Source organism: Mandrillus leucophaeus, unplaced genomic scaffold (genome assembly GCF_000951045.1).
Source record: "Mandrillus leucophaeus isolate KB7577 unplaced genomic scaffold, Mleu.le_1.0 Scaffold480, whole genome shotgun sequence".
Classification (NCBI taxonomy): Eukaryota; Metazoa; Chordata; class Mammalia; order Primates; family Cercopithecidae; genus Mandrillus; species Mandrillus leucophaeus.
Genome location: NW_012105143.1, coordinates 1,420,700 through 1,438,386, shown reverse-complemented (window position 1 = coordinate 1,438,386; position 17,687 = coordinate 1,420,700). Strand labels below are relative to the sequence as shown.

General features: G+C 36.9%; 1 protein-coding gene across 4 annotated transcripts in view; it reads right to left on the bottom strand.

The window, feature by feature from the left end:
• Nucleotides 1–1,015: 1,015 nt before the first annotated feature.
• The window catches only part of ZNF286A (zinc finger protein 286A), a 20,090-nt gene continuing 3,418 nt past the window's right edge, over nucleotides 1,016–17,687 (bottom strand). For 3 of the 4 annotated variants that reach the window (XM_011995308.1, XM_011995307.1, XM_011995306.1), the window contains 3 exons: nucleotides 14,811–14,925; nucleotides 13,365–13,457; nucleotides 1,016–5,750 (listed from right to left, as the gene is read on the bottom strand). In XM_011995308.1, the coding sequence (XP_011850698.1) occupies nucleotides 4,519–5,750; nucleotides 13,365–13,457; nucleotides 14,811–14,925 (1,440 nt within the window). In that variant the 3' untranslated portion in view covers nucleotides 1,016–4,518. The remainder of the gene's footprint in view (nucleotides 5,751–13,364; nucleotides 13,458–14,810; nucleotides 14,926–17,687) is intronic. The other variant, XM_011995309.1, reaches the window with a different exon arrangement.

Here is a 17,687-nt window from a genome sequence, read left to right as displayed (position 1 = left end):
CGGGAGGCTGAGGCAGGAGAACGGCGTGAACCTGGGAGGTGGAGCTTGCAGTGAGTCGAGATTGTGCCACTGCACTCCAGCCTGGACGACAGAGCAAGACTCCGTCTCAGGAAAAAAAAAAAAAAATTACAGTCCTGGATAACCCAGCAGGTTTGAGTCACTACAACATGAGATGCATAGGTCACAAGACTGGGAACTGAATCAACCATACATAAAATTATGTTGATATGGCAGAAGAAATATTTATGGTGGTGGCTGCCCTATACCATATCGGGTCCCTAAATGACTACTGATGAGCAAAGACTCCCTGACAGGTCACAAAGGACAGGTAGCACAAGTTAGCATTAAGAACTGGCACCCTGGTGAGAGGTCCATGCTTTTTGTATAGCAGAGCCTGGTATCAAAGAATAGAAGATTATCACCAAAATATAACTCAGCAATGTGCAACAAAGCTCTTTCACATATATAGTTTCACATAACCCTCACAGAAACTCTATGAAATCAATGTTGGAAATACTTTCTTAGGTTTTGTTTTGTTTTTGAGATGTTGTCTTGCTCTGTCACCCAGGCTGTCTGTCACCCAGGCTGGAGTACAGTGGCACGATCTCGGCTTCCGACCTCAGGTGATCTGCCTCCCTCAGCCTCCCAAAGTTCTGGGATTACAGGCTTGAGTCACTGTGCTTGGCCCATTTTGCCTAATTTTAACTGTGCTTTTTATATGAAGTTCTTCCCTCCCTTTCACCCCAATTAGCCCTACTGAGTGGTGCCTATACCTGGCCTGGGGACTTAGCACTACTTGTTAGGAACTGTCTTCTTCTACTCCTTAACCTTCTTGTAGATACTTGGGCTGCTGAGGGTATCTCCCATTCCATCGCTCCAGAAGTTGTGAAGCCCGATGAACAGCTAGAAATCGGACTGGTATTCTCAACGGTATGGAGATATTTTCTGGTTGGTCCTTCATTACATCTTAAAATATATTTTAAAAAGGGAAGAATTTAAAAGCAATTTATAAAAGTTTCTGACAATACATATAAAACATCTTTATTGACAAGTGAGCCAATAAGAACACATTTAGTTCACAGATAACCAAAACATTTGAAATGCATAACATTAAAATTTCCAAGATTCACATTGCAGTACAAACATGTGGCAGGTTAAACATCAGGCATAAAAAGGACAAATACTGAAACACAAAGGGCCAGAGATCCCAAGTCCCTTAACACTATTTAAAATGTTACTCAACTGCAAACTTCAGCCTCTGGAACCATCCCAAATAGCTACTGGTTAAGTGATACGAAGTAGGAAAAAAGAAGGTTCTGGATGGTCTCAAGGAGGCTGTGCAGAGAACAGCACCAGATGGAAGCAAGAGCAGAAAGAAGTCAAGTCCCATCTTTATGATAAGCTAGAGAACAGGATGGTCACAGTTCTTCACGGGTAAACAAAAGATGGGGAAGACACAGCCACCCTTAAGTAACTTCTACTGACAGATGCTCCAGCACTTCTCTATGTAGAGGAGAGAGAAAGAGAGCACCAAGCAGGAGTGGGGGACTCTATATTTATTGTCTTCCAGTTCCTTTATATGCATTGTCTTATTTAATCCTTATGACAACTTTATGAGAAGCTGATGATTTATTCCCTTTGTTGAAACCTAATACAGATAAAGAAACTGAGACTCAGAGTAGGGAGTTTTTCAAAGTCACATGACTGCTTAGTGGGGGTGGCAGAATTCAAACTCAACTTTGGAAAGCCCATGTTGGTCTTCTTTCCTTAGTCAAATTTTGGCCCTCAAATGAATTTATTTTCACTCAAGAATTTGGCAAGTTTCAATAACTTGAATTCTCCTGACAATATATAGTAACATCCTAGAGGTAGGAGTATTTTGATACATCATTTCCCATCTCTTTTATTTTTCTGACCCCTATTAACTCTCAGTAAGTTCAACTTTTCTATTCCACCTAATTTCTCTGACTGGTTTAAATCCTTTATCCCATTTCTTGATGAATGCTCTACAACAGGGGCCAAGCAAATATTTTCTGTAAAGAGCCAAATAGTAAATATTTTAGGCTTTCAGGGACATACAACCTACTATGGGCTATATCCCCACCAAAGTCATATAATGAAACTTAATTGATGGTATTATGAAATGCGGCCTTTTGGAGGTGATTAGGTCATGAGGGTGGAGCTCTCATGAATGGGATTAGTGCCCTTATAAGGGGCTGAAGATACCAGAACTCTCCCCTTCTATCATGTGAAGACACAGTGAAAGGTGCTTTCTATTAACCAAGAAGCAGACCTCCCCTATACCCTAAATACGTTGACATCTTCATCTTGGACTTCCCAGTCTCCAAAACTGTGAGAAGTAAATTTCTGGTGTTTATAAACTGCTCTGTTTGTGATATTAAAGCCCAAAGGTACAACCTCCGCTGCAGCTACTCAGCTCTGACACTGGACACAATAGCAGTCAAGGACAACATGTAGATGAGTAAGTGTGGCTGAGTTCCAATAAAATTTTCTTCTGAGAAACAGGTGGTGGGCCAGAGTTGGTCCATGAGTCCAGGCCACAGTTTGTCAATTCCTGCTCTAAACCATTAGTACTAAATACTAAGATGATAAAAGAGGAGAGTTCCTTTTCCTGTGTGTGTGTGTGTGTGTGTGTGTGTGTGTGTGTGTGTGTGTGTGTTCTGAGTAATGATATGGTTTAGGTTTGTATCCCCACTCAAATCTCATGTTGAATTGTAATCCCCAATGTTGGAGGTGGAGCCTGGTGCAGGGTTACTGGACCATGCAGGTAGTTTCTCATGAATGATTTAGCACCATCCCCCTAGTGCTGTCTCGTGATAAAGTTCTCATGAGATCTGGTTGTTTAATAAGTGTGTAGCACCTCCCCTCTCTCTCTTCCTCCTGCTCCTGCCCTGTGAAGATACCTGCTCTGGCTTTGCCTTTTGCCATGAGTAAAAGCTTCCTGAGACCTCCCCAGTCATACTTCCTGTACAGCCCATGGAAGTATAAGCCAATTAAACCTTTTTTAAGTTCAGTCTCAGGCATTTCTTCATAGCAGTGTGAGATTGAACTACACAGAGGACAATAACAAAAAGTAGGTAAATATGAAGGCCAGAGAAATGGCAACTTCTTCATGAAGGGAAGCTGCTTATCCTCAAGCAAGTCAGTTGAGGACTATCTTGTGAGCTATTTTCTGTACCTGTTTTCCACTTATACAGGGAAGTATGCCCTGTGTCTCACAGTTGCTTCAGTTCTTCTTTACTGAGACCCTAAATATAATAACACACTGAGCCACTCAACTTCTCAGACCCTCAATATCCCTAGGGCTTTTTCTCAAATGGACACAGCATAGCTTACAGAAAGCTGAATAATGTAGACAAAGGAAGTCTCCCTGACCCTTTGATTATAGAAAACCAAGGATTCATTCAGTGCCAACGATAAAAAAGGAGGGACTTGATCAACAACCACCGTTAAGATTTTGACCTATCTGCTACTTCACGTAAACGCCCAGGGAAATGGAAAATGAAAGAAGGTCTCCACAGTAGAGGGATAACAATGATATAAATCAATGATGATGCCAGGCGCGGTGGCTCACGCCTGTAATCTCATCACTTTGGGAGGCCAAGGCGGGCAGATCATGAGGTCAAGGAGATTAAGACCATCCTGGCTAACACAGTGAAACCCTGTCTCTACTAAAAATACAAAACATTAGCCGGGTATAGTGGCATGTGCCTGTAGTCCCAGCTACTTGGGAGGCTGAGACAGGAGAATGGCATGAACCTGGGAGGCATAGGTTGCAGTGAGCCGAGATCGCGCCACTGCACTCCAGATGGGGCTGCAGAGCAAGACTCCATCTCAAAAAAAAAAAAAAAAAAGATGAACACAATCCATATGAACATAACTTAGAATTGTCTATAAATATTATATATCCTAGTTATGGTCATCAAATTAGACAGCAGCTTGGTGAGGGAGGAAGGGAATGCTAAGGACTTTCAATGCAGCCTTTTTGGTTTTTATGGATAATATAAAAGAAATGACAGTCTAGAGGAATTGTACCATATGTGTATCTAGATCTCTACTTGGGACTCAAAGAATAATAAATAACAACATTGTGTCTTCCTGATGATAAGGATACAAGCCCTCAGCCTAACCTACCCGACAAGAATTCCCTTACAAAGCAAGAGGCTTACAACAAAGCTCTGACATAACCAAGAGAGGGGAAAACTGAATTTCACAGTGTTTGTACTGCTACCCACTCTCAGGGACTTCTTGAATTTCCACAAATAGCTATTTGGGAGGTTGGAGATTAAAATTTTGAAATTTCTGGCTAGATTTCATAATGATCAAATTAATGGACATAAGGAACCTGCCTATGGCTCAAAACTATGTATTACACAAATGAAATTAGATGTATACAGAATTGGTCCTCACATGCATATTATGGAGGGATCTTCCACCTAAACACACAAGTATTTAATATAGTGATAAAACCAACTTACATTTCTTCACATTAAGTTTTCAGGGTTGCTCTTCAGTGTGAACTCTTTGATGTCTGATGAGAGATGAACTGCACTTAAAGCTTTTCCCACACTCATTACATCTAAAGGGTTTCTCTCCGGTATGAGTTCTCTGATGTTGAATAAGAGCTGATGAATGAATGAAGGCTTTTCCACACTCACTACATTTGTACGGTTTCTTTCCAATATGAATTCTTTGATGTTTAGCAAAATTGGAGCTCCGGCTGAAGGTTTTCCCACATTCATTACACTCATAGGGTTTCTCTCCAGTATGAATTCTCTGATGTTGAACAAGATGTGTGCTCTGACTAAAAGTTTTTCCACATTCACTGCATTCATATGGCTTTTCTCCAGTATGAACTCTCTGATGCTTAGTTAGGGATGAGCAATGGCTAAAGGCTTTCCCACATTCTTGACATTTATAAGGTTTCTCTCCAGTATGAGTTCTTTGATGTTTAATGAGTGCTGATGAATGAATAAAAGCTTTATCACATTCGTTACATTCATAAGGCTTCACTCCAGTATGAATCAACTGATGCTGCACAAGATGTGTACTTCGATTAAAACCTTTCCCACATTCATTGCATTCATAAGGTCTCTCTCCAACATGAATTCTCTGATGTGTTGCAAGGGATGAGCTTTCTGTGAAGGTTTTCTTGCATTCACTGCATTCAAAGAGAATTCTAGTATGAGTTCTCTGGTGTTTAGTTAAATTAGCTCTGTGGCTAAAAGATTTCCCACATTCATTGCAGGTATAGGGTTTCTCTCCAGTATGGACTCTCTGGTGTCGAATAAGCACTGAATGGTAGGTGAAGAGTTCACCACAATCATTACACTTATGAGGTTTTTTCTCTTTATAAGTTTTCTGCTTTTTCATTAAGTTTGATTTTTGTTTCAACCTTTTTTCAAGTGTATGAAAGGCATAAGATCCTTTGGGAACTCTGTCTTCAGTGATAAGGACAGATTTCTGATTGAAGCTTTTCCAGTATACATCATGTTCATGGTCTGTTTCCTCAGAGAGTGAATTCATGTGAGTGAACATTTCTCTCAAATGTCTCTCCTGATTTCCTGGCTGATTCTCTAACCAATTTTCACATTCAAGAGCTGCTTCCAAGTTGGAGTCATAGACACTATTCCGTGTCAGTCTGTCTATTAGTGCAACTTTGCATGATTCTGCTTTGGAAAAATCTTGCACTGAAGTTGAATCCTTGCTCTGTGGTCTAGTCTCCACGTCTGAAAGACATTGGAAATGCAAATTTCCTTCGTTTTCTGTGCTCAACAAAAAGGCAGTTCTGTAATAGGTAAGAGTTAATGAAAGTGAAAAGCATGCCTTCAAGGAGCAAGTGGATTTGACTCTTTTAGATGATTTGCAAAGAGAAACAAATGGAGGAAAACAAATGTTCAGAATATGCAGAGAAAATGAGTACATCCTATCCAGGAGAGTCAGAAGAGGGGAAAGATGACAAGAAATATAAGAGTAGAGATGCTGATGAAGCAATATATCCACAGATGAGCAGGCAATGCATACACAGATCAGGATGGGAAGAAATAACTTTTTATAGAATACCTACTTGTTGTGATAAATTTCTAGGCACACAACCATCTTAGTGTACAGCACAGTTATGGCTTCTAAATTTTCACTATTCCCATCCTACTTACATCCAAATACGTATTCCATTGCCAGTTTAATCTTCCTAACAATGCTTTTGTAACATTTCGCTGATCAAAAACCTCCTATGATCTCCCAAAGGCGTAATGACAAATACATGAAATGATATATGCACAAGGCTTTGTTGAAGCACTAATTGAGGTAACAAAAGACTAGTAACATCTCACATATCCTACTATACAGAAATGATTGAACATACAGTGGATACATACAATGGAGTACCATGCAACTCCTTAAAAAATGACAGAGATCTTTACATATTGCTATAAGGTGACCACCAGGATATATTAAGTTTAAAAAGAAAAAGCAAGATATAAATAAGTATGCACAGTTTGCTACTGTTTTATAAAGAAAAAAAAAGGGGGGTACAAATACATATACTATTTGCTTACATTTTAAAAAATAACAAAAAAAGGATAAACGGAAAACCAATAAAAATTTGTACCTATAGGGAAAACATCAGAACAGGGGAGAGAGGGCAGAGATGGAAGCTTAACCTCTCTAAATATATCCAATATAAATATAGTAGAATTTTTATATCCAATACAAAGCTAATTTATATAGACATAAAATATTTTCAATAGTGTAGTTCAAAGAAATAAACAGAGGAGTAAAACAGAAGAGCAAATACAGAAATAGAGTATATGTAAGAATTAAAGATAACATGAAGGTGGTATTTCAGTCAGTGAACAAAACATAGATTTGCTTTTCCAATGATGCCATGGAAACTGATTAACTATTTGAAGAAAATTAAGTTAGATGAGTCACTCATTTCATCCGCTCAAATAAATTATGTTCATTCATCTATCTATTCATCTTCTATCCATTTTATTCAACAAATATTTATAGAATATCTTCCACGTGCTAGGCTCTGAACTAGGGAAAAAAGAGTCACTATGCATACAGAGGAAGAATTTAATCTAACATTTACAAGCAAAACCTGAATTGCAGTTCTGCCGCTTACTAGCTGTGTGATACTGGATAAGTTATTTAACCTCTAGGCTCTGAACTAGTCACTGGGAAAAAAGAGTCACTATGCATACAGAGGAAGAATTTAATCTAACATTCACAAGCAAAACCTGAATTGCAGTTCTGCCGCTTACTAGCTGTGTGATACTGGATAAGTTATTTAACCTCTTTACTTCAGTTTCCTTATGTGTAAGAGGGGATAATAACAGTACCCATCTCACAAGGAATGATAGCAATATCTACCTTAATGAGCATTAAATGCAAATATTTATGAATCACTTAAAAACGCTGACACAGCATAAGTGCTACATTAAGTGTTTGTTAAATAAATAAAACATAAATTGATAGAAGGCTTGTATAGGTAGGTAGAGGCAAAGATCCTCAAGGATGGTCCATGGACCCCTGGGAAACAGTAAGCTCAAAACCGCTTTCAAAGTAAGATTTAGATGTTATTTGCCTTTTTCATTGTCTCAACATTTTCAATGATGTTGTAAAGTAATGGTAAAATTGCTTACAACTTCAAACAAATGAACACAATGATACTAAACTTACTAGTAGTCCCCATCATGTACTCTTCGTTTTTTTTTTTTTTAATTAAAAAAAGCCAGTTTTATTTAAAAATGTCTATGGAAGCATAAACATTATTAATTTCATTGAATTTTAACCCTTGAAGTGCCTTTTTAATATTCAGGGTTAATGAAATAGGAAATATTCATAAGGCAATTCTGTTTATACCAAAGAACAATGGTCATCTTGAGGAAATGAGTTGTGAGCTGAACCAGCTGCTCGTTTCACAGACCACCATTTTACCTGAAAGGGTGACTGCATGGCAAACTATGTTATCTAACTTGGGTATCTGGCAGACAGTTTCTCCAAAATGAACAGAGTAAACCTGTCGTATCAAGGACAACAAACGAGTTTTTTATAAAATTTGAGCTTTCAGGCAGAAATTACAAGGTTTGGAAAACTTCTATCTACTACCGAGAGCTTGATGGCTTCCTAAAACTTAAAAGGCTTTTCTGATAACATCAGTTGTGATACTAAAAGTTATAATATTCAAAAATATTGCACAATATAAAGTGTCAACAAAGATCTGCATAACTTAGTGAACCAATATTGTCCAAAGACTGACAGATTTCAATATATGAAAAATTCACGGATGTGGTTTCAGATTCTACATTGAATCTAATCTTTCAGAAAGTACCACTTGTTCAGTTTTAGAGCTGTTTCAAAGAAGAATAGCCATAAAGACTATAAAATACTCCTTCCTCTTCCAACTTATACCCGTGTGATGCTGGATTTTCTCCATGCATGGCAACCAAAACAACAAGTCATGTCAAGCTGCATTCAGTAGCAGTTGTAAGAATATAACTACCTTCTATTATGTCATACATTAAAGAGATTGGCAAAAGTGTAAAACAATGCCATATTTCTTAATAACATTTTTTGGTTAAAGAAAATAGCTGTTTTTAAATAAAAAAACACGTAACAGGTTTATAATTTTTTATTTCTATTTTTATTTTAAGAGATGAGGTCTCACTTTACTGCTCAGGCTGGTCTCTAACTCCTGGGCTCCATCGACCCACCCACCTTGGCCTCCCAAGGCACTTGGATTACAAGTGTGGACCACCACACCGGCCAATTATTTTTAAATGAATTAGCTAATAGCTTAAACTTTTTCTGTTTTAACTTGTAGTATAGTAACTATTGGTAGATATAACCCACATAAATGAAACATCTTTAGGGTCTTTAATAATTTTTATAGTTACAGTAAGTCCTTTGACGTCAAAGCATTCAGAACTGCTACCCTAGAGCACAGAGAGGGAAGAAGAGTGGCTGTGAAATGAAGTTGGGATAATGAGTAAAAGCCAGATTTTGCAAGTTTTTGTAGACCTCCAGGATTCTGTCTGTTACCCTGAAGGCAGTGAGAAGCCATTCAAATGTTGCAAGCAGAGTGATGGCAAGATCAGATTTGATTATGAAAATACGAGTCTCACTACAATGTTAAGAATGAAGTATATGGGGCAAAGGTGGAATCAGAAAGATTATCACAGTAATCCAGGCAAACAAAAAAATATATAAAGGAAAATTGACCGTGAAGAAATACTTAGAATATAATTAGGTAAATACAGTAATGAATTGAATAAAGGAGAGAGGGGGAGATGTAAAGACTGTGCATAGATTTCCGCCACGTACAATTTGATGACAATAAGTACCACTAAAACAATTACTGGAAAAGGATCCTATGAGAGAGATGGGAAATTTAGACTTATTTTAGATATTCAGTTTTAAACATGCTGTATTGAAGTATCTTTGACATAAGCAAACAAAGGAATCAAATAGTTAAGATGTTGAGAACAGCCCTGAGGAGAGCTCCAGGATGGAAATACCAATTTAGGACTCATCTTGATAGAAGGTAACTGGTTGTGGGAATGATGAGACTAATGAAGGAGTAAGTAGAGGCTGCAAACAGTTGATCAGTTGGCCAAATCAGACCTTAGACACATTTTCTTTGGGCCACACTGTTTATGCAAACTTTTAAAATTAGTTACACACAGTTAAAAATAGGGAGATTGCAGCTGGACGCAGTGGCTCACACCTGTAAACCCAGCACTTTGGGAGGCTGAGGCAGGCGGATCACAAGGTCAGGAGATCGAGATCATCCTAGATCATCCTGGCTAACACAGTGAAACCCCATCTCTACTAAAAATACAAAAAATTAGCCAGGCGTGGTGGCAGGCACTGGTAGTCCCAGCTACTCGGAAGGCTGAGGCAGGAGAATGGAGTGAACCTGAGAGGCAGAGCTTGCAGTGAGCCGAGATCACGCCACTGCACTCCAGTCTGGGCGACAGAGACAGACTCCATCTCAAAAAAAAAAAAAAAAAGGGGGGGGAGATTACAGATAAATGCAAATTTAGGGTTTCTCTCTTGAAAACAACTGGAAGCATACTGAACGACAACAACCATTTAGAGCAGGGATTGGCAACTACAGCCTGCTGTCTACTTTGCTAAATAAATTTTTACTGGAACATACCCATTTATGTTATATTTTCTACGGCTGCTTTCATACTACTGTGGCAGACTGAATGGCTGCAGAGTGACCATGTCCCACAAAGCCTAATTATTTACTATCTAGCCATTTACATAAAAAGCATGCCAGCCCTTGAGCTAGAGCTAATGGAGTAATGGTTACTCCTTTCAGTTGAGGCCTGTAGTCCTCTGGTTCACCAGTTTCCACCTTGCTTGCTTAACTCAGTGATATTACCTCCTGGCCCATGTAAGTACTCAAGTTTATGACTCCAGGTATACAAAAGGAAGGGAAATTAAAATCAAATTTTGAGGAATTAGAATATTTAATTGTTCAAAAAAGAAGGCTAAGAAGATACACTTAGAGAAGTAAGAAGCAATTCCAAATGGATTAAGAATTTAAAGAAAAAAAATAAAGAATATACTAGGAAACAGAGGCAAATATATATGTAGCCTTGGGGTAATGAAAAACGTTTTAAGCAGTACTGAAAGGTCAGAAAAAAAAAAAGATTGCAAAAATTAAACTTGTACATCAAAATGCATAGCAAAACTGAAAGGCAAAAACTAGAAAAAATATCCGTAACATAACAAAAGGTAAAAACCTCATACATAAGGACCTCTTAACAGATCACTGTGAAAACTTCAATACCCCAAAAAAGGGAGATGGGTGGTGAGTGGGTAAGTCACAGAAACTGACAGGTCACTGAGGTGAAACAGACATATCCATAATCACAGGGATTTTTAAAACTCTTTCAATATTAAAAAGCATAACATTTTTTAAAAATAAGAATATCCAGGAAGGATTTTCTTTATGAGCTATACATACTACTAAGTATAGTAATTAAAACAGTATGGTATTGGACACAGACAGACAAGAAACAGAAGCAAGTATGCAAGGGAACTAGGTTTACCACAGCTAGCATTACAAATCAGTAACAGAAGATTATTCCACGAACAATGCTGGACTTACTGGCTTTAAGCATGGAAAAAGACAAAATTAGTTTTCCTATTTCATACCATATACAAAAACAAATAACTGTAAAACAAAATTGAACATTTTGGAATAAAATAATCTTTCTGACACTGGGATAAAGTAGATAGACAATTTATAAAAAGCAATATTTTAAAAAAAATCTGTTACTAAAAATTTTAAATTCTATATGCCTAACACACCAGAAAATAAAATACGCCAAAGATTAGAAGAGCCAATTTCTTCTCACTGATTTGCAATGCTACTTCTGTCATATATTAGTACCTAAAATATATGAAGAACTCCACCAAATCAAGAGAAAAGATATAAACAGCCCAATCTCAAAAAGCAGGCAAAGGGTATCAACAGGTAACTCAAAAGAAGAAACTTGAATAGCCAACAAACATGAAATGCTGAAACTTGTATTTATCACTCAGAGAAATGAAAATTTTAAAACATCATTTTGCATCCGTCAGATTGACAAAAATTACCAAGTCTGATAACTCAACTGTTGGCAGTTCCTAGTAAAGCTAAACATGTGATGATTTAAGACCTACTAATTCTTCTTCCGGTTATTTCCCTAAACCAGCTCTCAAGATGAACATAAGGAAAAAAAAAAGAAGAACATAAGGAATCAATAAAAGGACAATCACTGCAACTGTTACTAATGGCAAAAAATAGACTATTCAGTTTATTCATACAATGGACTTATTACTCCACAGTAGTTAAAATGAATAAACATAATTCACATATATTAACAGATTAATATCAAAACACAATGTGAACTTTAAAAAATCAGACTACATAAGGAAAAGTGTAACAATAAAACACACATTGTTTTATACACATATGTATATATGTCTCTGTGTATATATACACATACACAAACACTGAAATGATTCACACCATTTCAAGATATAATGGTTACTTCTAGGGGAAAAAGAGAATAAAAGCGTTTCTTTTTTTGTTTTTTGTTTTGAGACAGAGTCTCCCTCTGTCCCCCAGGCTGGAGTGCAAAGGCATGATCTCAGTTCACTGCAACCTCCGCCTACTGAGTTCACGCAATTCTCCTGCCTCAGCCTCCCAAGTAGCTGTAATTACAGGTGCCTGTCACCATGCCCGGCTAATTTTTTGTATTTTTAGTAGAGACAGGGTTTCACCATGTTGGCTAGGCTGGTCTCAAACTCCTGACCTCGGGTGATCCAGCCATCTTGGCCTCTGAAAGTGCTGGGATTACAGGCTTGAGCCACCACGCCCGGCCAAGAACAAAAGGGCTTTAACTGAATATTTAATATTTTTTATTTCTTAAAAAGTAAAAGATGTCACACATCTCAAAAGGATGGCTAAAATGAAAACAAGCAATACTAAGTGTTGATAAGCATGTGAACAACTAGAACGCACATACTCTGCTGCTGGGAATGTAATTGGTACAATGACTCTAGAAACTTCTTTGGCACTATCTACTAAAAATGAGTATGTATCTATCCTATGATAAAACAAGTCTACTTGTATGTATATATCCAAAAGAAATGCATATATTTGTTCACCAAAAGGCATTTAAAAAGTGTACATAGCAGCATTAGTCAGGCAGCTAAAAACGGGAACTATCCAAATACTTATCTTCAGAAGAATAAACTGGTATATTAACAAAATGAAAAATTACACAACAATGAAAATGAATAAATTACAATGACATGCAACAACACAGATGTATCTCACAGCTAATGTTCAGTGAAGGAACCCAGACACAAGAGTATATACAATATGATTCCATTTATAGAAAGTTCAAGAACCGTCAAAACTTGGTGCTATAAGTTAGGATAAGGTTACCCTTGGGAGGAGAGAGGGGCCTGAAAGAGGGCACAAGGGTGCTTCTAGAGGTGCTGGTAAGGCTGTTTTCTTGATGTGGGCAATCATTACATAAATGTGCTAAATTTGTGAAAATTCATCCAACTGTATGAGTTTTATATTGTAAGAAAAAGGAAGAAAGAAAAGAGGCAAATGAAGCAAAATATTAGTATGTGTCTAATCTCAGTGATGGATATATGAATGTTATTTTAGTTTCTGGACTTCTGTATATATTTAAAATGCTTTATAATTTTTAAAAAATTAAAAAATAAGGGCACACAGGTATTTTCTTAAGCACCAAAAAGTATTTCTTCATTGTCCTGCTGGGCTATCATTTCTGAAGACTCCCATCTATCTGGCTCACCTGAATAGCTGCTTTTGGGGGTTTTTCTCTCAAGCTTCAATGGTTCTTTTCCATTCTCCAAGTTGTAGTTCTCAGGTTTGGAAACTGGAAGCCCTATTCATTTAAAAAAAGAAAAAGACAGAAAGAAGAAAGTAATGGGAGTAAGTTATTTGTGGAAGTTTTCTTCCGGTAGGTTGAATTGTTACATATTCCTTCGTGAATTCCAACTTTCTTTCTTATTTTTTTAATTTATAAAAATTTACTTTTTATTTTTTATTTTTAAAGTTAATGGGATCTCACTATATTGCCCAGGCAGGTCTCGAACTCCTGGGCTCAAGCTATCCTCCCACCTCTGCCTCCCTAAGTGCTGGGATTACAGGCATGAGCCACCACGCCCAACTTTCACGGCCACTGTCCTGCTGGACTTATTTATTTGCAATGGGTATAAAGATCTAAACTGGAATATGGTCTCAACCTCTTGATCTACAAAGACAAAGTATTATAGGAAGAGCTGAAGTAAGGGAGGGTGAACCTCTAAATAAAGCTTAAAATATCTACAGCAAGAGTCTGGGCCTGGTAAGGAGTTCAACTGGATTTGTAAACACAAATATTTTCCACTGTCAGAAAAGAAAGGAATTTCTCTTTATTTCCTTATTGTGCGAGGAAACTTCAGAGAGATGTTGCAAATTAGTCTTTACCTCAGGAAAGGAGGAAAAAGTGGGACCTCAATGGCAGCACCACGTAACTGTAACGGTGGTAACTGAAGTTTTATCTTCTAATGTTTTTCCTTTCCTTCTTCAGTTACTAGAAGTCACTTTCTTAGGGGATTTTTTTTCTTTACATGAGGTTTGGGAGAGGCTAACAGTCCCCTCCACCCCTCACACAATCATATGCATGCACGTGTGTATGCGTGCATGCTGGTAGGCCCAGGATCTATAACTGGCCACAGAGTACTCAATCTCTCTGGCACTAGAGACTGTTTCACCGATGGGCCTGTGACCTTATTTGCTGAAACTCCCAGGAAAGAAGCATTTTCTTTTTTAGCTTAGCTATCTAACTGGAAGAATAACATAACCCTGGGATCGCCACTGGCCATCTTTGCCACATAGGGAGATCCTAAGAATAAAGCTAATACAGAGCAAAACCAAGCCAATTGATTACAATAAATCAATGAATACAGGAAATTCTTGATAATATATTTGGATCCCTGAAAAAATCAAGATTTTTTTCCCCTTTAAGCGTATGAGTTAAGTTTCTGTCACTTAAATCCAAAGAATCCTGATACAAAACAAGCATAAACATTTCATCAAGAATCTAAAGCAAAAACAAATTTTCTACATAGGCCAAAAAGAATTAACACTTTTTGACTCCTGAATCCAAAAGTGAAGGCTTTGTTATTTCACTTTCATTAAAGTAATGATGTTCCCATAAGCAGATTCCAGAATCACAGTGATAATCCATTCTTACAAAGTGAGACCAGGTTCCTATAGTTCTCCAGCATCACATCCCTTTGTGCAGGATCCAGCTTCCCCCACTCCTCTGGCGTAAAGTCCATGGCCACATCCTTGAATGTCACTGTTTCCTAAGACATAAAACATCTTTTTCAACATCTTTCCCTTGATAACCTCTCTTTCATCCCCCAGTTTCTGCTGGCCCTGGAGCAAAAGCCTGAGATGCACTTAACAGGGGAACTGACTATGATAAATGACAAGTATTCTGATGGTCATCAGATTCAGAGTACTTTATGTAAAGGGTAACTATCAATTATGTGCCAGGCACACTATGCTAGATTCAATATGAGAACTAAAAGATGACCCTGGTTTCTCCATTGAGAGACTACAATTTTTCTGGGGAATAAAGTATTAAAATATGAACCAATGAGTCAACAATGTAGTTTGATTAAAGTAAAATATAAGAAGAGGGAAATAAATGTCATGTCTACATAATGCTTCTCTGAGTCCTCAATAAAAAATTGATGAGTCAATCTAGCCAATCACAAGATGAATTGCAATACAGAACTTGGAAATGGAGAAGTCGTGGAAAGAAAAGACAGCAAAAACCAATCCAGTTAAACATGAATTAATTCAAGGCAAAAAGCATTAAATTGGAAAATAGCTCCAATTTATGAGATACGACTCATAAATATTTACGTATAAATATCATAAGATTATACTTCTATAAGACAAAAAATACAAAAACCTTTAAGGAGACAGATACATATCTGCATTGAACACGCACCTTTAAGTAAACCCATAGACAACAGGAATAGTATTTCAAGGTTACTGAAAGAAATATGCGTCAAATGCTCTAACTGGATAGAAAACACCTTCTGTTTAAACATTCATGTAGCATTTGCAAAAAGTAACAAAGTAAATTTCAGTACATTCCAAAAATAGAACAGAATAATTTATAATAACTGAGAAAATACATCAAAATACGAAAATGATGATGAAATAAAATAGGAAAAAAAATGCCAAATGGCTAAAACTGTATTCAGAGGAAATTTCATAGCTTTAAACACTTCCATTTCATTTTTTAAAAACGTAAATAAATGACCAGAGCACACAAATCAAGTTAGAACGAAAAACAAAAGAAAAGAGAAATATTTACAACATAAAGGCAGAAATTTTTACAAGAGAAAAATAAGACAGCTGGAAAATCTGAATAAGGTCAGTAGGTTATAGTATTATGCCAATGTGAATGTCCTGATTTTGAAAAAAGAATAATAAAGCAAAGTAAAATATAAATTTTTGCAAAATCTGGGTGAAGCATATACAAGTTCTTTGTGCTATTTGCCACACTTCTTATGTCTAAAATTATTTCAAAGTAAAGCTACTATATGGAAAATAATCTAAGATTTAAGAAATAAGAGAATTATTCCCTTAAGATAAAATAATACGTAAAAATCACTCAGTAGCCCCTAAGTAGAAAAGACATTATGAGGAAAAATGACCTTTAGCCTAGAATCTGCATATACATAACTAAATCAACATTCAGTGGGGTTAAGTGCCAAACGATTAGAAGAAAAAGCCAGAACAACAAAGATGCAAACCATTGCACAAACAGCAGGAAAAAATACAAAAGAGGAAACAATAAAGCACAGGAAACAGAATTACAAAAATCACATGGCAAGAAAAGTTTGAAATGCATGTATTATATGTGAATGAGCAAATTTCCCTTATAAAAAGGTTTTTTAAAAAAGCCACATCCTATATACAGAATAGGCCATCCAAACAAAATATTATTGCTAGGTTGGGTACTGGTGGGTAAATGGAAGGAAATATAGTATACCGTATGTCTGAATATAGTAGTGCAAGCACAACAAAAAATGTGAAAAAATATACATAGTAGAGAGAGGCAGGGACTGAATTTGAGGGGAAAGTAGCATTACCTTTACATTACTGTATGTCTGTGTTGTTCACTTTGTTACAATGAAGAAGAACTAAAACCTTAATATTTTAAAAAATCTATTAAATCAAAGATAAAAAATAGCCCAGGTAAATTCTAATAAGAAAAAAAGCTCCAACATTGCATTTTAAATATCTAATAAAATGCACAAAGAACAAAGAGAGTTTTTAAAATTTTCCATAATAGCTTCAATCAGCTTGATGCTGTTAACAGTGTTGAATCTGATATCAAAATATTGAAATATATATTCATACTTCTGGTACCTGTGCCCTAATTTTCCCCTAGCTACTATGCCTGGCCACTTTGAATCTGTGTAGTTCAGGTAGTACTGACTCCATCTCTGACTCACGGGTGGGATGTGTGTGTGTGCGCACGCGCGTGTGTGTTTGTAGGTATATTCTATGGAGAATTACATTTAGATTTGGCCAATATCTCATCCAGGAATAGGCCTAATACCCCATTAGAGTCAATCCCAGCACTTCTGCAATAATGACTAGAAAAGAATCTGCCCTTTTTCTCTGGCCTTCAACACAGGAAGATGTAAGCCTAAACTTGTTAGGGGCAACAATGGGAGAAACACCTGTTTAACAACAAAACCCATGGCGAGAAAAGAAAAGGTCAGCAAAATGAAGAAACAGATTTTAACATTCTTGTTTGAGCCCTATATGTAGCCAGACCTAGATTTTTCCATTGGTCAGTAGTTACTTCTTTTCACTTAGGCCCATTTGAAGTGATTTCATCAGCTACAACTTAAAGCTTCTTGACTAATAAAGCCTTCAAGATGAATGTAAGACAGTTAAGAAGCCAATGGAGACAGGCAAGTACATAAAGGACCCTGAAAAGTCACTTTTACAAACACTATGAACATGCAGTATCTGCTTTTCACACCTTGGATTATAGAAGCAAAGAGAAAGGCTGATTGAGGAATCTCTGGGT